This window comes from Octopus sinensis, linkage group LG10 (assembly GCF_006345805.1).
Source record: "Octopus sinensis linkage group LG10, ASM634580v1, whole genome shotgun sequence".
In the NCBI taxonomy this organism is placed as follows: Eukaryota; Metazoa; Mollusca; class Cephalopoda; order Octopoda; family Octopodidae; genus Octopus; species Octopus sinensis.
The window spans coordinates 54,743,248-54,766,179 of NC_043006.1; the positions used below are offsets into that span (position 1 = coordinate 54,743,248).

The following is a 22,932-nucleotide window of genomic DNA, read 5'->3' on the forward strand; positions in this document are numbered from 1 at the left end:
AAGTTCTTGGTATTGACCACATGTATTGATACTCTTCATATTGGGGCAGCATCTATATGATAATTTCACAGAACATCAATTAACTATTTTCCTGTATCATCTGTGAGTGGCTGGAAAGTGTTTGTCTAGGAGAGACAGGATTCTTTTACCAATGTTAGTTTATATATTAAGGGAAAATGGAGAAGTGAATTGAATAATTTTCCTTGGCCTATTTTTAGGTTTCTTATTATTAATATACTAGAGTGGTTATGTACTATATCTTTAATGCCACTAGATCTATTATTAATATTTTGATTATTATTAGAGGGATTATATATTAATTTATCTTTGAAGCCACTGTTGCCTAAGGCCTTGTTATAATAGGGGGCAGCTTTCTTGAAAATTTCTTTGGAAGAAGAGAAGTTAAACACTCTGTTACTAATATTAGCTATCAGGTTTTTAAATATTACTGGAGGGTGACAAGACTTTTAATGTATATACATGAGTTTTTCGTTTTCAGTTATTTACTGTCCGCCTTTTCTATATACTGCCTTCTCAATTTTTTCATGTTACTTCTATTATTCAAGTTCTTTATGTTATGTGATTTGCACCTGAAGAATATGTTTGAGTTTTCTCAAATTATGAAACTATTAGTAGCACTTTAATACATGTATTGTGACCTTTAAATAATATATATATTTATGTGTGTATGTGTGCATTTTGTATGTACTCTTGTCCTAACATCATGTGATGGTTGTAAACTATCAGCACTGTCATACAAGTAATGTCATTTGTTTCCAGGATTTCATGAAAAATGCCTGGCTATGGGGAAATATTACCTTGCTTGGAAACAAAAGCAGGTTGACAATAGGAGTGGCATCATGCTGTAAAAAATCTGCCTCAACAAATTCTGTCTGACCCATGGAAAATTGGATGTTAAACTATGATGATGAGGATGATGATGATTTTTTATTTTATCAGCATAATCACAATCTACTCCATTCTGCAAAATTTCATTAAAAGTTTTGTACTTTTCAGAAAGGTATAAGACACTCACTCATCCAACACACCTTATATTAACTCTCTCTCTCTCTCTTATTGTATTTTTTCTTCCCTCTATAAAATGCAAAGCCTAACCGGAGAAATTAAGCAGCCAACATTTATACCACCTTTTATTACATAGAAGTAAATATATGAATAGATTGCAGGGTGGTTTCAATGGAAAAGAGCTTTCTAATGGTTTCAATAGAAAAGATCCTTCTAATGGTTTCAATGGAGAAGAGCTTTCTTGTACAAAGAATTTTGGAATTAAATCAATGGAATTACATGCTCATCGAACTGTGCTAGAGGTATGGCTGTGTAGGTGCTTCTCAAGTATGTAACCTTTGGTTCAGTCTGACATCACTACATTTTGGGCAAGTGTCTTCTACTATAGTGCCTGAGTATTCTATAGACACATATATCTTTAATCAAAGCCTCAGATAAACTCAGCATGAAGTGGCCAGGCCTTCAAATTACAGAAATGTGTGTGTGTGTGTGTGTGCATGCCCCTTGTGTATTTCTGTGTGAGCACTGGAAGGTCCTGAACAGGTAAATGCAGAGTATTTACTTTTATGACTAAGCTAGTCCTGAACAGGTAAATGCAGAGTATTTACTTTTATGACTAAGCAAAAAAGAGATAAAACTTGACTAAGATATCGAAAACTGATTCATCATAGGTAATAGCATTCCCAGCTGATCATCATTTAACATCTGCTTTTCTTGTTGTCATTGGTTAGATGGTTTGACTAGAGTTGGTAAACTTAGAGGGCTGCACCAGACTCCAGTCGTCTGCTTTGGTTTGTTTCCTAGAGCTGAATGCCCTTCCTAATGTCAGTCACTTTATAGAGTACATTGGGTTCTTTTACAAGTCGCCAGCATGGGTGCCTTTCATGTGTTACCAGCACGAGTGCCTTTTTTGGGGCAACGAAGAATAAACTGTTCTGTGATCTATTTTTGATCTGGGTACTGTAAAGTGGAAAATTCAAATTTGTTATTTCATACATATTGTTTCCATGTGGTGCTTCCATATTTATTACATTTTGAATTTTGAAGTTATTTCTCTTGCTTATCTTGAGGTTGTGGGACCTGTCCTACTAATCAAAGACTTGGATACTCAGATTTCATAAACTTTATGTTGAATTTTAATTTTATTTCAAGTTGTTTCAGTCACTTGACGACTGTCATATGTAAGTTTAGTCAAACAAATCAACCCCAGTATTTATTTTTTTAAAGCCTGGTACTTATATTGATCACCTTTGCTGAACTGCTAAGTAATAAAGATGTAATCAAACCAACACTGGTTGTCAAGTGGTTTTGAGGGACAAACTCAAACACACACATGCACATATGTATACATATACACACACACACACAAACACACACATACATGCATGACAGGTTCTTTCAGTTTCCTTCTACCAAATCCACTCATGAAGCTTTGGGTGACCTGAAGCTATAGAAGACATTCAAGATGCCACACAGTAGGACTGAACCCATTACCACATGGTTGGGAAGCAAACTTTTCAATCATATGGCCATACTTGTGCCTACAGGCAACACCTGCACCACCTTTCTTAAAAATGTAGTTGTTTTGTCATGTGATATGAACTAAAATAACATACAAATGTAAAGAGAGAAAAAATTGTAGATATGTAAATGAGAAAGAAAAAAACACAAAACACAACTGTCTAAGTTTAAGAAACAAGTGAACTAGTCTTCATTGTTATCATCATCATCATCATCATCATCATTGTTTTATATCCATTTTTTTTCATGCTGGTATTAGCTGGTCAGGTCTTCTAACATCCACCTGCCACCCATCATGTCCTCCTTTGTTTTGTATGCATAACAACAGTGAGAGACCAGCCAACTCTGTTGTTGAATATTTCATTATTTCCATATGATTTCTATGGCTGAATCACCAACTCACTAACCACCAACCACTTTATTGTGTAAGACTGAGTGTAATTATTTTGCCACTAGCAATTACAGAAGCAAACCCTGAGACGAGTCTTTCTACCCTACATTGTGGCCATTTCTTCTTTCTTGATTTTTTTTTTTTTACTGGATGCCTTTCCTAATACAAACTACTTTGCATTGTGGACTGTATGCATTTTATTGCCCCACTGGAATAAGATTGGTTATCCCCGATATGACTAAAGAGTCCTATCACTGTCTTCTTTTGTACTTTCAATTCTGGCATGTTTTTTTTAAAGCTGGTTGTCCTTCCTAATGCTGTTTAAACAAATTGGTAGTTTATATTGAATTCAAGCAGTAGCCATCTTGTCTTTATGTTTGGCATGTTATTCTAAGAACTTAAAATTGTATTTTTTCATTTCAATTTCAAAGATTTTAGGAAGGTTAGTACCAAGCCAGTCTTAATCCAGTAGATGTATGATCAAAGGTATTTCAACTACGAGCATCTCCTTCCTTTTTTTTCCAGACATTCTTTGTCAAACACTACATTATCCAACTTGTCCTTCTGTTTTTTTTTAAGATGATAGGGTGTGATTTGATGGAGATTTAGCTGCTATTTTAGCAGGTCTGACAAACTCAAAGAGTTTTCTTGTTGGTTCGTGTTAAGATGTTTTTGAAGCTGATATGGTTACCATATTGATAGATTACATGTAAAAATTAGAATCTCTCTGAATTAGTTGGGAATATCTTCAGTATAAGTCAGTTTTATGTAATTTTCCAACATGTTTTCAGGTTCAGTCCCACTGTACAGCACCTTGGGCAAATGTTTTCTGCTATAACCTCTGACTGACAAATAGCTTATGAGTGAATTTAGTAGACAGAAACTGCGTGGAATCCTGTCATTTAAATGTGTGTGCGTGTGTGCAGTTTAATTAAAATCCTTCAGTGTGGCGGCCCGGCATGGTTGCAATCTAAAGACTGAAACAGTAAAAAGTAAAAGGTAGAAAAAACACAAAGAAAACAGATGAAAGATACTTCAACAATCATACTATTCTAGTGCCCATCAAAATTGAATTCTTTGAGAAATTTACTTTTGGGCATGCAGGAATCCAAAAGTGGAATATTACTGTGTTATAATACCTGGTCATGGGTATTTTGTATCTTTGGATAGAATATGCCATTCTCTTTATATTGGGCTATCTAGTTAAAAAATTATGGATCATTTCTAAATCATTGTAGATCAAGTATTGAAAAGAAGGGCATCAAAAAGAAAAACTATTCATAGAACAGAAATGTGTTTCTAAAACACATTCTACATGGTTCTACTTTCAGATCCTTCCATTGTGGGTATAAAATTGAAGAAAAAAATATTAATTTACTCTCATAGGAAGCAATGATAAAACACTGACAAATATACAAGAAAAAATAAGGCAGTTGTTTTTAAATGATTAATTAGAAAGAATGACATTTTGCCAATACAGCTAAGCAATTAACTAATTACATTCTCAAAATATTGAAGAAATCCTAATAGAATGATTCCTACCATCTTTTTGATTCAGACTAGCAATTTGTAAAAATGCTACCCTCTTCATCTGAGCAGCATTCTAGTAAAAGACAAAAATTGTTTAATTTTATGGTTTTTGATCATTAGTGGCATATCAGGGAAATTTTTGATTCTTGACATTACATCTGTTGTTTAGCCTCAGGTTAGTCCAGCGCTAGCAGTTCTCTTTGGTTTTATTTTTTATTTCAAGGCCAACTTGTGTAGAAAAGCATATAATTAATCAACCCCAGTACATTATTGGCAATTCTTTTACTGAGCCAATAAGTATCTGAAGTCAGGTTGTTGAACTTGGCATTCTGCTGCCTTGACCATGTACCATTTCAATGAAATATTAAATTCTTACGCAGACAAAATCTCAGATTTATAAAAGTGAATTGAAATTGTGTGATAGTCATGCCTTTCAATGGGGTATTAGCACATTTTAAGTAGCTTCATTTGTGAAGACTCACTGTTGCTCTTAAAAAAGGAAGAGCTGTTACTTGTATTTTTGTTTGAAGTCTATAGTGGAATGGCTTAAAAGAGAAAAAAAAAACAGCCTGTAGACAGATATTGATTTATCTTACCACAACAGTTATACTTCAGTGAGCCGATGCTGTTTTACCAAAGAGAATAGATTCCATTCAAGTCGAATATCAAGGGAACAGGAATACAAGCTCTGTTGTGGGAATTTCCTGTATAGTTGTCCATAAAAAAGGATATAAAAAGAATATTACTACCATTATTGTTCATATAATTCTTATAAAAAGAAATAACTTTTGGTTATGAATTCAGATTCATGTGTGACATGATATTAAACATTGTAAACTTCAACGTTTTTATTGTAAGTACTATCTTTATTAAGAAAATAATTAAAATAGCCATAAATAGAACCCCACCCACCAAATAAACAACAAAGAAAAAACAAACAAACAAGCAAATTTATTATATCCAGTTTAAGTATAGAGAGTCAAAAATGCTCTGCAATGTAATTATAGTGAGGAAATTGACTGTATCTGATGCTCTAATGAGCATCAGATGCTCTAATGAGCATTAGATGCAATGTCTTGTGGTATTTGTTCTAACACTTTGAACTCAGGAATTCAAGCACGGTCAAGGTCGACTTTATCTTTCATCCTTTTAAAGTCAGTAAAAAAGTACCAACTGAAAGGTAGTGGATTACCAGAACTGTAAGAACAGTAGGCCAAGTGCCTTGCAGTATTTGCTCTGGTTGTTTGTGTTCTGAGTTCAAATTCTACCATGGCCTACTTGTATAGTAAATTTAATCTGTCATCTAGTTTAATTCCTCTCTCTGCATTGGGAATGCCTTTGACAAAAGTTCACTCTAGAGATGTAAGTATTCAGGCCTGGTCTTCAGTTTGAGGGTATCTTCTTCCTTCCTTCAACCTCTCAAAGGTTATTTAAAGGGTCATGGGCACTGTCTTCATTAGTGACTAAAAGATGTAAAATAAAAAAAATGAATAAACAAAAAAGGCAAAATCAGTAAAATGGTTGTTCAAAAAGTGTTATTTAGTTATAGTGATTTGAATTTAGTTAATGGACTTCTCTCTAACTTTTCTTTCTCATATAGGCCTTATAGTAGCAGATATCGATAAATAAAGTTTTTTTAAATTCTTTTTTTTATTATCATCAGATTTGAAACTATTATATTAGAAGAACAGATTGGGCGTTAATTTCCTTCAAATTTCAAGATATTCATAGAACCTGTTCTAATGAGAGAACAATTTTCCAAAAATAGCTGTTAAAGAAACTCAGGTCTTTGTAGTAACTGATGGTATTGTTTATGTTCCCACAATAATGCATTATGACAGTGTTGTTGGTGTCTCTATTATAATGTATGAGAGGGTGTAGAAAAGTTTCTGGCTTTGGGTAAAAGAAAATACAGGAGGATCAGTTAATAATGATTTTACTCAACCCATTCCCCTATCAGATTCACACACTTATTGCAACAGTCCTTCAGTTTTTCTAAGCCCTGTAAAAGAACTTGGAAGGTTGGGCCTCCAACCTGGCCTTTCGCGATACCCTTAAAGCCAGGATCTTTGCAGCTCCCCCTTGTATATTGACAGTATTGTTGACGTCCCCACTACAATGTTATCATTGGTATATTATCAAGGTCCTCACTATACTGTTTATTGAGGGAGTATTTTGTACCTTAACCTTTTACCTGCTCTGTGTATATCATATGATACACCAAACGTATTACCTTGATGTTTGTGCATCGTATATATGAGCACAAATTCAATTTGTTTCAATCATAAGAGTAACTAGGACTTATCAAGGCAAAATTTTATATTACTCACAATGTAGGAAACAATGGCTAACTAAGAGTCTGAGAACACACATGGACATTTATGACAAACTTATGAAAATGCTTTGGAGCGGTAAAGAGTTAATAAATGAAATAAATATTAAAATTTCTTCTGTGGTGCTGGAACAGAACAAAAGATTAAGCTGTCAAATGCACTCTGTGATAAATATATAAACATTGAGTGTGTTGACATGACTTTGTGGATAAAATCTTCAATTTCTGAATGTGATAAATACAGAGCTGAGATGGCTCTTGTCTATGAAATATGTGGTCAGATCAGCAAGTATCCAGACTGTTGCTATAGTAACGAAGCTAAAGTACAGAGAGTGAAGCTGCTTGGTACAGATTGACCTTGAACTCTGCTGTGCATGTGCTCTTAGTTTTAATGTACTAGCTCACTTCTGCTGTTTACAGCAGTGCTTGGAAGGAAGGTGTGTAGTGTGTGATTGTCACATTGACTATGACAGACAAAGTTGAGCAGAAAATCTGCATCAAATTTTGCCAAAAGCTTGGCGATACCTGCTCAAAGGCCTACACAAAGTTTTCAAAAAGTTTTCATTGTTCTAGACACAATCAAAGAGATCTTGTGCAACGGAAACCTGAGTATCTTTTTGGTGAGCTGAAAGCAGTTTGTATCCAAATCTTCAGTGATAGTGGACTGAACTGAACTGCAACTAATCTGCACATCCTCAGATAACTCACGGATGGTGATTTAATGATTTCTCCTCACAGTTGCATGCATATCTGCGATATTTTCCTCAGTTTTGCTGGTTGCGGGTCACCCAGAACATTTGTTAATATCGACATTTTTTCAGCCATCTTGGAAATGTCTGAACCACTTGTACACTTGTGTGCAGCTCATACACTCCTCTCCATACAATTTCTGCAACTTTGCATAGGCCTCTGAGCAGGTATCACTATGACAACTTTCTCTGTCATGGTCAATGCGACGACCACGCACTACACACCTTCCTTCGAAGCACTGCTGTAAACAGCAGAAGTGAGCTAGAACATTAAAACTTAGTGCACATGCACAGCAGAGTTCAAGGTTAACCTGTGCCAAGTGGCTTTACTCAGTGTGCTTTAGCTTCGTTACTATAGCAACAGTCCGGATACTTATTGATCAGACCACGTATATCTAAAATACACGGTCATATAAGTAAATCAATAAAATAGTAAGTGGCATTAAACAGGAAAGTATCCTCTGTTTAGCTTCACTGATTAATATTATTATTTAAGAACACAACCATAAAGGGCTTTTACTGTGCTGGGAACATTTAGATAAGTTTTATTGATATATTGCTCTTTAGTAGTATAAGTGCATGAATATTAATCATGACATTTTAATGATGATACTTGACATCTACAAATAGAGTCCTGATTTTTGATAATTTTCTCACAGACTTTCAATGACCAACTCTCATAAGATACTACATGGACTATTGTTTACACTGTCGACTATTTTCACAACATGACTATTGTTTTCTCTGTTATGTTAATATCTTCTACCTATAACCAGCCAATTTAAAGTACTCAAAAGTTATACACTCTATGTGAAGAGCCCCCATGCTAAGGAGTTTCATAAAAAGAAATTCTAGCAAACTTTTCCTTCCTAGTTTAGGAAATTATTGTTAAGTAGGGCAGTAAACAACACTGTCTACTAAAATAGCTATATTATCAGGCTGATAAAAGCCTTGTGAGTGGATTTGTTAGAAACTGAAAGAATCCTCTGTGTATGTGTGTGTGTATGTGTGTGTGTGTGTGTGTGTGCGCACCTCCTTATTATGATATTGCATGATAGCAGTGTTGTTTATATCCAGTCTTCCATGAAACATGTCAGGTCGTATGGAAATATGTACCTTGCTTGGAAATAAGGGAGGATTGGCAACAAGAAGATCATCCAGCTGTAGAAATTATGCCTGGCCCATGAAAGCATAGAAAAGTGGGTATTAAAAAATTGATGATGATGATGATGGTTAAAGAGGGGATAGATTTTTGCCCATACAGAATTTCTCAAAATTTACAGCAACAATAAGGTATGGAAGAATTGAGTTAGAACAGTACTTTTGAAAATATGTTTAAAGAGAATGAAAAATGGTAACTTGAAAATTTTAGTCACATCATTTAAGTCATTGATATGAAATACTTCTCTTATGAATTGAATTTGAATAAGAGGCTAACATTTTATCTAGTTTATATAAAATGTGGCTTTCTATTTGGGAAATTTTAATTAGCTAATTAAATCAATTTGTGAGTAATTTAGAATAGAATATCAGTATCTGGTGTGTTAAGTTTGCAGACCTGGTTGTGCTTCCTAGTTATAACTACTTTGCTTTGTGTCTGATGTTCTTGGAAAAACCACAAGGTACACAGTTTTGCTTCTCTTGAAGTAGGACTATCTGTTCATTGATGGATACTTCTGATTGCCAAAGGCTAAGTAATTACTCAGTTCATCTTACTTGCATAAGTCAAATGAATATTGGTTGATTTAATTGATTTGGTGATTCATTAAACAAATTAATCCTGTGAGAACAAATATAATTGATTTATCTTTCCAGTTTGTATTTACTTAAAAGTCATGGAATGTATTGCAATCAAAAGCTTGTTAACTTACATCTTTTGTGCCAAATAAAAAAAAAACTAAGATAAAGTCAAAGAAAGCAGTGTAAAAAACAAACACACCCAAAGTGTTTCATATTCTTGTATCTTTTTTTTTATACAAAATACAATATTCCTGCATCTTTTTTTTTCTTAATGTCTAGGTAAACTAATTCATAACTTTGTTTTACAATCATTTTTCCATGGATTAGATAAATGTATTATTAAGGTATGGTTTTACAGCTAGATGCCCTTCCTGTTGCTAACCCATACCTACTTTTCAAGGCATCTCTTCTTTTACATAAGTTCAAAGTATGTAGAACTGCCTTATGTAACATATCTTGACTCTTACTGAAGGAAAACCAGCAGACAATTTTGTTAACAGGGAAAATGACATCTACATTAACTAATTGTTGTGAATATTTTGGCTCTGTTTCAGCGAATGTTGAGTTTTTTTATCTATTGGGGTGTCATTATCTAGATTTAGTTCCTGTACTACAGGGGAATGATAAATGTCTCATCTATTCGGGAACTGTTAATATTTAAACTCAGTAAGGTGGTGAGCTGGTAGAATCATTAGCATGTTGGGAGAAAATGCTTAGCAACATTTTGTTTGTCTTTACATTCTGAGTTCAGATTCTGCTGGGGTTGACTTTACGTTTCATCTTTAAGGGGTTGATAAAATAAGTATCAGCTAATCACTGGGGTTGATGTAATCAACTTACCCACTTTCTCAAAAGTGCTGGCTTTGTGCCAAAATTTGAAATCAACATAAGGTGGCAGAATCACTCGCATACTGGGAAAAATACTTAGTGGCATATCATCCATCTTTACATTCTGAGTTTGAATTCTGCCAGGATTTAACTTTACCTTTCATCCTTGCAGAGTAGATAAAATAAGTACCAGCTGAACACTGGGGTTGATGTAATCAACTTAGCCTCTTCTCCAAAATTGCTGGACTTAAGCCAAAATTTGAAACCAATTTCTAAGTTAAGTTTCTGTGCTACAGATGACGTTTGAATAATTTCCTTATTAAACAGCAATGATAGATCCCTCTTGATTTGCTTCTAGGTTTTTGGTTGACTATCTCATACAACCATTTCTCGATCAACTTTTCCCTTGGTTACCATCAACAATCAGTCCAAATTATTTAACTCCAAGTCAACCCTATTTTAATGGACTTAGAATCAAGGTTATTCTATCCAAGGCCATTTTATTTCCCTTTTCTAAATTAAATATTTAATTGTGATTTGGGAGTGACTTAGCTGCTCCCCCCACTTTCAACTTCTAATCAGTTGAGTGATCATGTAGAGGTTACTTCATGCCATTTAGCTTCTTTCATCTTTCCTTTGTAAATTTTTCTCCATTTACAAAAGCCACTTATGTAATGCTTATATATCATGATAACACAAGCTTACATGTACTTCTCAGATGTGTCTGATCCTGATTAAGTTGACCATGATCAAAAGCATACTTATTAACTAATGTTAATAAGTATTTGAGATGGTAGAGTGTGATTTGATGGAAATTTGGCTGCTATTCCTAAAAGGTCCAGTGACTATGTAGATGCCCATTCATTGTTCTAGTTCTTTCAATTGGTACATGATTATTCCATTCTCTTTGTTGTCCAGTCTCTGAGCTGCTGTCATCAACTAACTATCCTAGTTTGCTGTTTGGTCACTGATTATCATCAACCACATGTCTTCATTTTTTTTGTTTTGGCCATGTCTAAATATTTCTGCTTTTAAACAAATATTTTTTGCTCTACTTCAACTCCAATTGATGCACTTTTTCCAGTTAACATATTTGTTTAAGGAAAAACAAATTATACATACGCAGGCATGGCTGTGTGGTAAGAAGTTCGCTTCCCAACTACACAGTCCTGGGTTCAGTCCCACTGTGTAGCACCTTGAGCAAGTGTTTTCTACTATAGCCTTGGGCCAAGTAAGTGAATTTGGTAGATGGAAACTGAAAGAAGCCTGTTGTATATGTGTGTGTGTGTCTGTATTTGTCCCCATCACTGCTTGACAACTGGTGTTGGTGTGTTTACATCCCTGTAACTTAGCAGTTCAGAAAAAGGGGACAATAGAATGAGTACCAGGCTTTAAAAAAAAGAAAAAATACAAGGGTTGATTTGTTTGACTAAATATTCTCCAAGGCAGTGCCCCAGCTTGGTCGCAGTCTAATGACTGAAACAAGTAAAAGATAAAAAAAATATACTATGTTTATTTCAGACAAAGCATTAAGTATTGAGTAATTTCCAACTCTTGAATTAACTTTTTAGATCTCTCAAAGCAATTTGAAATATTTCTGAATACTTAGCTTTGGTTTCCCACCCTTTTTATGGTAAACACTGTGTGTGGGTGTGTAGGTGTGTGTGTGTGCATCTTGGAACAAGATGCTTTTTGAGAATTCTAAAATAAAATCTTCATTAATGTTAAAAATTTGTTTGAAAAGATTTTGATTTTAACAAATGAACATTTAAATTTCGTTTTGGATTTGGTTTGCAAGATTCTTTATGTGTATTCATGTGTTGAAGCATATTTTGATGTGCCTGGGGAGAGTTATTCTCTTTTAGTGCCTTATGAGTGGAAACTTTACCGGTGAGTGTGTTAAACAATAAGGCACTAAAAGAGAATGACTCTCCCCAGATACAACAAAATGTTTAAATTGAGATAGGTAAATTCACAAACATATTTACATGCACTAACATATAACATAACAGAAAAATGAATGAAATGAGAAATGAGAAAAAGCTCTAACAATGCATAAAGTTTGAGAAAGCCTTTATATTTTTTTAGATGCTAAGGTCTATCTTTAGAACACTCTTATCCCATGTTAGCATATAATTGTACATGTATACAATTTCACCCATGGATAAATATGCATTTATGCACATATGCATGAGGAAACTTAGAAAACTTCTAGCTGAATTGACAAACTTCTAGCTGAATTTGGTTAAGAAGTTTTTGTCAAACCATTTCATTGCAACCTCCACTGATGGGCTAATTCATGTGTCTTCATCATTGGCATACCTCAAATTTTCATCCTGTTAACCACCATGTTCCTTTTGTACAATAATGGTCTTCTTCATGACGCATAACTCTTATTCAAATCATACCTCCTTTCATTCCTCACTTAATTCTGAGTTCAAATCTTGTGTCATCAATGTAAATTTTTTCATCCTTCTGGGGTTGATTAAATAACTGACTACCTTAAGTAGTTATCTACTTAAGATGGTGAATTGGCAGAGTTGTTAGAGCATTGGTTAGGGGTAGGGAGGGTAATTGTTCTGATTCTATGCTCTCTGAGTGCAAATCCTGATGAGGTCATCTTCACCTTTCATACTTTGCTTGTTAAAAAAAAAGTACCAGTTTGGGACACTGGATTGGCAGAACTGTAAGAAGATTGGACATGATGCCTTGCAATATCTCTTGCTGTGATGACACATGTGCTGAGCTGTATTGGTCCAAATTGGTAATCTTCCCTGTGGATAACTTCAATTGTATGGAAAAAGGAGACTTTCATACATGGATAACTGCCTGTGTTCCTCAAAAGAAAAATTTTGTCCAGGCTTATGCATACATATGCAGACACATAGGTGACCTTGACTGACAGATGCCTTATATACAGTCAAATACTTCCCCTAAAAAATTTGTGGTTTTGTACTGAAGGTTGAAACTTATTTAATCCAAAAAAGAAGAAGCAATGTATATTCCATAGACCTTACAAACCTTGCTAGACTGGTGAGATCATTATGGGTGAGGTTCAGCTTGAACCTCTGTAATATCGTCAGGTATAATACAAATATGTGAAGATGCATGGTCCAGTGGTTAGGGTTTTCCACTCATAATTGCTAGATCATGGTTTCAATTCCCTGACAGGCAGCGCTTTGTGTTCTTGAGCAAAACACTTCATTTCATATTGCTCCAGTCCACTCAGCTGTAAATGGGTAACTCTGCAACAGACTAGTGTTGCATACAGGGTGAATGTTGTCCTGCTTGCCAAGCTAGTGGGGTTGCAAGATTCAAAAGCTACAACAATGCAATGAAGTGCATTGAGAGCAGCAGTGTATAACACATCTGATAGTCTGGTCAATACAATGATACAGTGATAATACAAGTATAGGTTAGGGTACCGGGCTCACAGTCATGAAGTAGTGAGTTCGATTCCCGGACCAAACTGTGTGTTGTGTTTTTGAGCAAAACATTTTATTTCACATTGCTTTAGTTCACTCAGCTGTAGAAATAAGTTGTGACATCACTGGTGCCAAGCTCTATCCGCCTTTGCCTTTCCCTTGGATAAGATTGGTGGTGTGGAGAGAGGAGGCTGGTATTCATGGACGATTGCTGGTCTTCCACAAACAACTTTGCCCAGGCATGTACCTTGGAGGTAACTTTCTAGGTGCAATCCCATGGTCATTCATGACCAAAGTTGTGGTAGTAGGGGGTGGTCTTTTTACAAGCATAGCAGGATTTTCAGGGGATTGCATTTGTGAGGAGAAAGGATTCAGAAACAGTTTTTCATATAAAATTTGGCGAGGGATTGATTGACAGTAGAAGGGGGTTGAGAAGAGGAAAGACACTTGTATTGAGTGAGTTTTGGTGGAAGTGGCAGTAGGTCTTATCATCATATGGAATTTCATGTCATATGATTGCTGGCTCTGTTGCTCCAATCCACTACAGTTGCATTGTGCTATAAGTGTGCATGGGTGGATGGGTGGATGACTATGTGTTTACACAGCTGTAAACCGTTACCCCCTACCCTACACTTCTAGTGTGAATGTGTGACAAGGGTGTAAAGTAGCTAAATTCCACTCAGCTGTAAGATCACAGGTATTAAGTGTCCTTTTTTATATATATGTATATTTTATAAATAGTGGCTTATCATTAAAACATTGACCATGGAAGTACAGATAAGTGCAACACTACCTGTGCTCTCTCTCTCTCTCTTTCTCTCCTTTGTTCATTGCTTCTGTGCCAATTCCTGCCCTCTTCTTGGCTTCTTCCTCAACCTTCTCCTCCTCGCTTTCTGGTCATTAGTCTTAGATATTGGTTGTTAGTCTTACACAGTCTTCTTTTGTTTGTCCTTTGATGTTCAGCCACCTACCTGCTTGCCTCTTATCTCTACAGTCCCTCCTGACCAACAAAGATTACTAGTTTATCTTTGTTCTTCAGTTGCTGGCTTCTTTAAGTAGTTTCCATTTTCTTCTTTCTCTCTCCCCCTCTCTCCTCTCTCTCCCTTCTCTCTCTCCTCTGTCCTCCTTCTCTCTCTCTCTCTCCTGGAAACTCTTTGCTGATCCATAAATACTCTGTTCTCTCTCTACTCTTTCATTTGTCCATCCAACCCTCCTTCCTTCCTTCCTTCCTTCCTTCCTTCCTTCCTTCCTTCTTTCCTTCCTTCCTTTCTTCTTTCCTTCTGTTCTTCTTTCAGCAGGTGAAGCTGCTATTTTTATCACCCTCTCTGAACACTTCAAATACTCAGTACAGTCACAAATCCTTGTGTTGCCAGTGCTATAGTAGTCTGGTGACAGTGACTACAACAGTATTCCAAACATCTTCTCCCTCATAAAAACCAAAACAAACAGACAGACAGACAGACAGACACAGCCGACACTCACCCATCCTCCCCACAAACATTCCTCCAAACGATGGTAGTGGTTGTGGTGAGTCTTTCAATTTTCTCTTTTTTTTTTATTTATTTGAAATATTTAACAGATTCCTAGATGTTTTTCAGACTCTTCCAGTATTCAAACTATATCTTTTGACTCTGCTAATACCTTACCCCACCTCTCTCTCCTTTTGTTTCACCATCGGCTGTCTTTCTTTCTCTTAAATTTGTCCTCTCGCTCTCTCTCGCTATCTTTCTATCTCATCTGTCTCTCTCCCTCTCTCCCCCTCTCTCTCGGTATCTCATCTTATATCTGTCTCACTTTCACCTGCTTCAGACACTTTCAACATCTCTCTCTCTCTCCCTCCCTTTATCTGAAATCTTCATCCCTCAAGCTACAATTGTCTCCACCTCATAATATACTTTGTTTTTCTAATGGGCTTGCCTCAAATACCTTAATCTAATTCTTTTTATATGCCTGTATATAAGGTACATGTATGTATGTATGTATGTATGTATGTATGTATGTATGTATGTATGTATGTATGTATGTGTGTGTGTGTGTGTGTGTGTGTATTATTAGTGTTTATTATCTATATAATTATTTCAATAAAATGTATATATGGATACATATGTACATAAAACAAAACATACAAGTCTGCACGTATACATACATACATACTACATACATACATACATACATACATACATACATACATACATACATACACACATACATACATACCCTGTTGTTGATGTTGAAATTCCAATGAAGGAGCCTTGGATCTAGGTTAGAAACCGGCTCTTTCTCTATTGGCAAGAAATCTTGAAATATAACTGAATATACATACATGTATGCATCAGATAGAATGTATAACAGATATGTATAATTTTCTAATTAACCGATATATTTTTAATTTCTCAGCAACAAATATTTCTTTGAAATCCTAACTGTTCATCTTCATCTTTTCACACTTTCAAACTCTGGGCTTAATGAGTCACCTCCTTGCATCAGCTTCTTTTCTTTCTTATTTTCATTTTTCCTTTTTTTTTTCTGTCTTCTGGTTTATCATTTTCTTTCTTTCTTACTTCTCTTCCACACCTTCTTCCTATCTTTTCTGCTTTTGTTTGGTCCTTCCTTTTCTTATGGTTTTCTTTTGTCCAGTATTTCCTTCCCTTCTTGTCTTTCTCCCCTTTCTGTGCTCCATTCTATTAATCTCTCAATCCTTACAGCATTTCATCAGATTATAAACTAAGTGACATCTCATTATCACTTGTTGAGGCCTTCTCGATCCATCTTCATTAAATCATTTATATAAGTGCCAACTTGGTTTTGTGGTTAAGAAGATTGCTTTGCAAATATTTGGTTTCATGTTCAGTCCCAATGCACAGTCCCATGGGCAAGTGTCTTGTACTATAGCCTCAGGCCAACCAATGTCTTGTGTGAATGAACTTATTTGATAGAAACTGTGTGGAAGCCTGTTGTATGTGTGTGTATGTGTGTGTGTGTGTGTGTTTGTCCTCACCACAGTTTGACAACTGGTGTTGTTTTGTTTATGACTCTTTACTCTTTACTCTTTTGCTTGTTTCAGTCATTTGACTGCGGCCATGCTGGAGCACCGCCTTTAATCGAGCAACTCGACCCCGGAACTTATTCTTTTTGTAAGCCCAGTACTTATCCTATCGGTCTCTTTTGCCGAACCGCTAAGTAACGGGGACATAAACACACCAGCATCGGTTGTCAAGCAATGCTAGGGGAACCAACACAGACACACAAACACACACACACATATATATATATACATATATATGACGGGCTTCTTTCAGTTTCCGTCTACCAAATCCACTCACAAGGCTTTGGTCGGCCCGGGGCTATAGCAGAAGACACTTGCCCAAGATGCCACGCAGTGGGACTGAACCCGGAACCATGTGGTTGGTTAGCAAGCTACTTACCACACAGCCACTCCTGCGCCTATGAATGACAGAATAAGTACCAGACTTAAAAAATAAGTGCTGGGGTCAGATTACTTCAAGGTGATACAGTTCTATGTTTAAAAGATGAGGAATTATGTACATTATTTACATTATTTACATTCGACAGATATTTGTCCTCATCTTGTTTGTTGTTAACACAACATTTCGGCTGATATACCCTCCAGCCTTCATCAGGTGTCTTGGGGAAATTTTGAACCTGGGTTCTCATTCCTAAGGTATTTTTCGCTGTTTTTATTATTATTGTTCAGGTCACTGCTTGGAATCAAACTCGGAATCTTGGGGTTAGTAGCCTGCACTTTTAACCACTACGCCATATGCCCGTGGGCAGTTATGGAGTGAATTTTAGGGCTTATAAATCTAATATTTTTCTATCCTTCCTTAATACTGGTTCCAATATGCTGTTTATATCTGCACTCGGTCTGCTTAGGAGGTTGTTGTGTCCTAGCGTATGTGCTGCTTCTTTTAGTTTCAGGCAAAGACTTTACTACCAAGAATTTTACCTGATGTGCTGATAATTCTGCCAGCTTGCCATCTTATTAGGTATAGTCAACCCTGGTGGCATTTGAACTCAGAACATTGAGAAGAAATGCTGCTGTACATTTTGTCCCATGTGGTAATGATTCTACCAGCTCACTGCCTTATATAGTGTACTAATAATAATATTTGTTATGTATAGCTGAAGCAGGATTAGTTTAAAACAGCAATCTATGTATCATACATAAAGCAGATACATCATTGAAAGCCTAATTTACTTCAGATTATTACTGAGATAATATTTCTTGGTGGTATACAATGTTAAAAACACAGAAATTTAAAGTAGCAAGTGAAAATCATCCAGCTATGGTAGTGGCGTTGCTAAATGTGCATTTCTGCCTCATTGGGCTTCATCAGTAGCAAGTATCCACTGGTAACTGCATACTGTGACAAAATCTGAATATCACAATAAATTAGGCTTTCATTATTATATCTGTTTTAAAGTACAGTACACAGAGTGCATAATAATATTTTATTGGTCACAGTGCATGGTAACAACACTTGACTGATTTTTCTCATCTTGTGAGTAATGAATTCAAATAGATTTGTTTGCTTACAGTAAATTATAGGATTCAGAAATTACCATTATATCTTAATTATTGACAAGTAAATGAAAGATTTGAAGCATACTATTATGGTATCATAGTAACATATTTTAAAGACAGCTCTTTGCTTTCATCATTATCATCATCATATGCATTTTCCCCATGCATGCATGGGTTGTACAGAGCTTATTGAGACAAATCTTCTGTGGCTGGATGCCCTTCCTGTTGCCAATCCTTACCTGTTTCCAAGCAAAGTAATATTTCCCCATGGCCAAACATGTTTTTGCAGAATATTGGAAATGAATGACATTCATGTGGTTTGGGTTTCAGTTTCACTGTACAATACCTTGAGCAAGTGTCTTCAACTATTGCCTTGAGCTGACCCAAGCCTTGTGAGTGAATTTGATGGACAAAAAGTGAAGGGAGCCCATTGTATATGTATGTATGTATGTATGTATGTATGTATGTATGTATGTATGTATGTATGTATGTATGTATGTGTGTGTGTGTGTGTGTGTGTGGTGTGTGTGTGTGTGTGTGTGTGTGTACACCATTGTCCTTTCATCATGTGGTGGTTGTAAACATGCATCATCCTCATACAAGTGATGTTGTTCATTTCCATCTTCTGTGAAAAACATGCCCAGCCAAGGGGTAATAGGCACAGGTGGGCAACAGGAAGGGCATCTGGCTGTTGAAAATCTGCTTCAACAAATTCTGTCTGACCCATGCAAGCATGGAAAAGTGGATGAGATTAAAATGATGATGATGATATTTTGGTGCATGTGTATATGCATGTGCACATGCACATACATACACACACACGCGCGCATATTAAATATATCATCTCTGAAATCCAACGGTATCGTTTGGTCATGTAGTTTTAAGCATGCTTAATCTGAAACAGAAAGTCAAGATGGTTATAGGTATAATGTCTTTAATCCATGCATAATGTTGGGTCACAGCTGATCTGAGGTTAAATAACAACACCAACAACTAAACATTGCATATCACTGAGTGTAAAATGTAGCTATAAACTTGATTAAAGACCAGAGTTTCCTGGACCTTTATGTCACACTGTACTACTTTATAGACAGGCTGTAGTTCAAGTCAAATTTGGTTGACCACTAATAACAACTGTGCAACAATAACAATTATGTAAAAAAAGAAAATATTATTTCTTCTCAAAAATAGGTTTAAAAAAAATTCAATAAAAATAAGCTAGAAGTAACACAATAATTTATCGATTACAAATTTTATCTTATTGCATTTTAATGTAATTTTTCCTGTCCAATGGACATAATGATGATCACATCGACCCATGAATAGTCAAGAATATTTTGTTTGTACTTGAAATAGTCATTTACATCCTTTTGTTCTGCTCTTTGTTCTACCACAATCACTATTTATTCACCCATTCTAACACCCCTTCCCACATACACTATATATATATGTGTGTGTGTATATATGTGTGTGTGTGCACATGTAAGAGTGCATGTGATGTGTGCATGTGTTTTTTAAAAAAAGGGTACGTGGATAAAGTCACTGAGAGGAGGGCGTCTGTGTTGAGTCCAAAAGGAGTCTGGGTGTCATTTCTGGTTGCTTCATCAATGTTACTACACACATACTGTTGGTGTTTTGTTTTTTTTTACCTCTTTTGGACTTTTCTGTTTTCCTTTCTGATGAAGAGCAATGCTCCAAACATCAAAAATTCTCTCTTCTTACCGAGTGTCAAACTAATACATTCCATGTGCATGTCCTCTTGTTGTTTGTTATTGTTATTTTTAATGTTTGTTTATTTGATTTTACTATGCGTATGTATACATATATATGTGTGAGTGTGCATGTTTATATGTGTGCTACTGTTCCTTGTCCTGACATTACATAATAGTTGTAAATGAGTGTCACTACAATACCTGGTCATGGGGAAATATTACTTTACTCGGAAACAGGTGAGTGTTAGCAAAAGAAAAAGCAGCTTCACTGTTGCTGGTGTTATGAAAAAAAAAACCCTTTCTAATACCAACCACTTTTCAGTGGCTGACATGAAAGAGAGAGAGAGAGAGACTGGTTTCTGAAGAAATCAATAATGGCAAAAAAACAAACAAACAAAAAATAACAGTTAAACTCCATAATTTAAAATGTGTTTGTGTATCATGAGGAGAAATGAGCTGTAGTGAAGAAATATGAGTTATTTAAAGAAAATCTTTGTCTGAAACATCAGAGCTCACCTCTCCTTGGGATGGGTGACTGGAAAATTATTGCTGATATCACCCAGGCTACATTTACCATGTGCTTCCAATGGGTGAAGAAAGCATCAAATGGTTGTATTTTGTCATTGCAGATATGCATCATATCATCATCACCATCATCATCAGTTAATGTCCGTTTTCCATGTTGGCATGGGTTGGATGGCTCAACAGGAGCTGGCAGGGCCAGGGACCACACCGGATTCCATAGTCTATTTTTGACTTGGCTTCTACAGTTGGATACCTTTCCTAAAGTGCCAGATACTTTACAGGTTGTACTGGTTGCTTTTTATAGGGAACCATCACCAGTGCTTTTAATGTGGCACCAGCACCAGTGCTTTTTACATGACACCAGCACTGGTACTTTTAACATGGTCCAAGATCCATGATTCATGTGGTAAGAAACAATATCTATATAATGAAATTTTATAGTGGCATTTGTGGTGCTCATTTCTTTGCACAATTATTTTCATTGTGAAGGAGATAGATCCAGTGACAAGGGGGATCCAAGACAGCCAGTACCTCCTCTAATCTATCAGAAACTTCCAGAAATACTTAAAGTTGACTACCATAGTCCTGCTGTACTTCCTCTGCCTTTGTCTTCTTAGACCCATCCACAATGCTGTAGGATAGCACAGGTAGGTTTTGCCCACCATGAGATAAGGAGTTCTATCTAGTTCTCTCCTACAAAGATGTTCTCTCAATAATTAGGGGTTCTTCATTTTTAAACTTGTCCTATAGTGGGACTCAGTTGCCATCCTCAAGATTTCTATCTCCCTGCACTATTGTGTAATAGCTGTGACCCTATACTGGATTCATCTGTCTTTTAGACAGGTCTTGTTTTTATTCTTCCTGGGTTTCTAGCTACCTTAACCCTCTGCAAGCTAACCTAATAAGAGTACCACTTCATTCACCAATGATCTGATTATGTAACAGATTGCACTGGATTACATGTCGCCAGTAGTACTCAAAGCAACCTAACACATATAAACAAATATATATATATAGGTTGTGAGTATCAGTTGACAAAGGCCTGCAACAGGTGGCAAGACGCTGTGTTTGATGGAACACATCTAACATGAAGAAATAAAATAATGTCATTTACACACACACACACACATGCACATACACACACATGCATGCATGCACATACATGCATGTACACACACACACACACAAACACAAACACTCACTCACATACACACACACACATCCTGTTGAGATATATCTAGGCTTCTGCTTTAAGAATTTTTTCTCTTCTTTTATGTTTTTATTTTTGAATTTTTTTCTTTCCATGAATATTACTAAATGAGATACTTTTAATATAAAGAGAGAGAAGTAAATAGTTATTGATTTGTAATATATTTCAAATAATCATTGACTGATTTTGGAACTCAATAATAACTAAATGTTATGCATATTGATAACTGCAAACCTTGCTTGTTATTGTTTATTCTTATAAAAATAATGTCTATTAGACTTGTATGTGAAGTAGTCCCATTTGAAAAATTCACATTTTTTGAATAGGAACAGATAACTCAATTATAATGGATGTTAGGATGGTTATGGTGCCATAAAACCTTTGTAAATATATTGGTTAGAGCAATATGAAATAGTGAAACAAATTTTGGTAATCAATAAGATGTGTCTGTTGAATTTAATAATGATAATAATGGTTTCAAATTTTTGGATAAGGCCAGTAACTTTGAAGGGAGAAGGGAAATTATTTACATTAACGGACGCTAAACGATGATGATGATGATGATGATGATCTCAGTGTTCGTGTGGTAGTTATTGTATCAATCTCCCAAAATTTGAAAGGTGAAGTTAACCTTGGGATGATGATAATGATGATGGTGATGATTTCTTTTATTTGTCACAGGGGCAAAAGATGAGGAAGACATTAAAAGGACAGTTTATAATTTGTGTGAGGGTTTACATAAAAGATGAGAGGTAAAAGGGGAGAGGAGGGAGATATGGGATAAAAGTATATGTAGTGTATAAAATACGTGAATACATCTATGGTGCAGTTCTCCTGATACACGAGAACCTCTAACTGGGACTAGTCAAGTAATCTCACAAATCCAGCATCACCCTGACCACCAAGAGCACAAGCCCTGACCCAACTGTTGTTCTCCAATCTACAGGCATAAGCTTAGAGTAGGTCCGTTCACCCTGACCATTTATTCTACAGTCACCCACCTTTTGGCAAATTCACTGTGAGAGAGGGGGAGGGGGAAGAGAGAGAGTGAGTACTTCCCTCTCCAACTTCACCTTTCCAAGTAGAACTTTAAAAAGTTGTTAAAGGCTTGATGCAGGAGGAAAGGGTGAGAGAAAGTTGTGGCGAAAGAGTCAGCAGAAGTTCGCCATAACCTTCTGCTGGAACCGCATGGAGCTTAGGTGTTTTGCTCATAAACACACACATCGCCCGGTCTGAGATTTGAACCTGTGATCCCCCGACTGCAAATCTGTTGCTCTAACCACTCAGTCATGTGCCTTCACATATTTAATGTAGTAAGTTAAAAACTTTGAGCAACTAAGAATATTTAAGCAATTAGTAGAAAAAAACCCCTCCTACTAGGGCAAATAAATCTGAAG

General features: G+C 35.9%; 1 protein-coding gene across 3 annotated transcripts in view; it reads left to right on the forward strand.

Annotated features, from left to right (window-relative positions):
• Positions 1 to 22,932, forward strand: part of LOC115216466 (ankyrin repeat domain-containing protein 29-like) — a 145,179-nt gene that overhangs the window by 43,014 nt on the left and 79,233 nt on the right. The window contains exon 1 of one of the 3 annotated variants that reach the window (XM_029785827.2): positions 14,900 to 15,069. The exons of the other annotated variants lie outside the window; for them this stretch is intronic. Within the exon in view, the coding sequence (XP_029641687.1) occupies positions 15,055 to 15,069 (15 nt within the window). The 5' untranslated portion in view covers positions 14,900 to 15,054. Of the gene's footprint in view, positions 1 to 14,899; positions 15,070 to 22,932 lie in introns of those variants that run through there. 3 annotated transcript variants of the gene reach the window in all.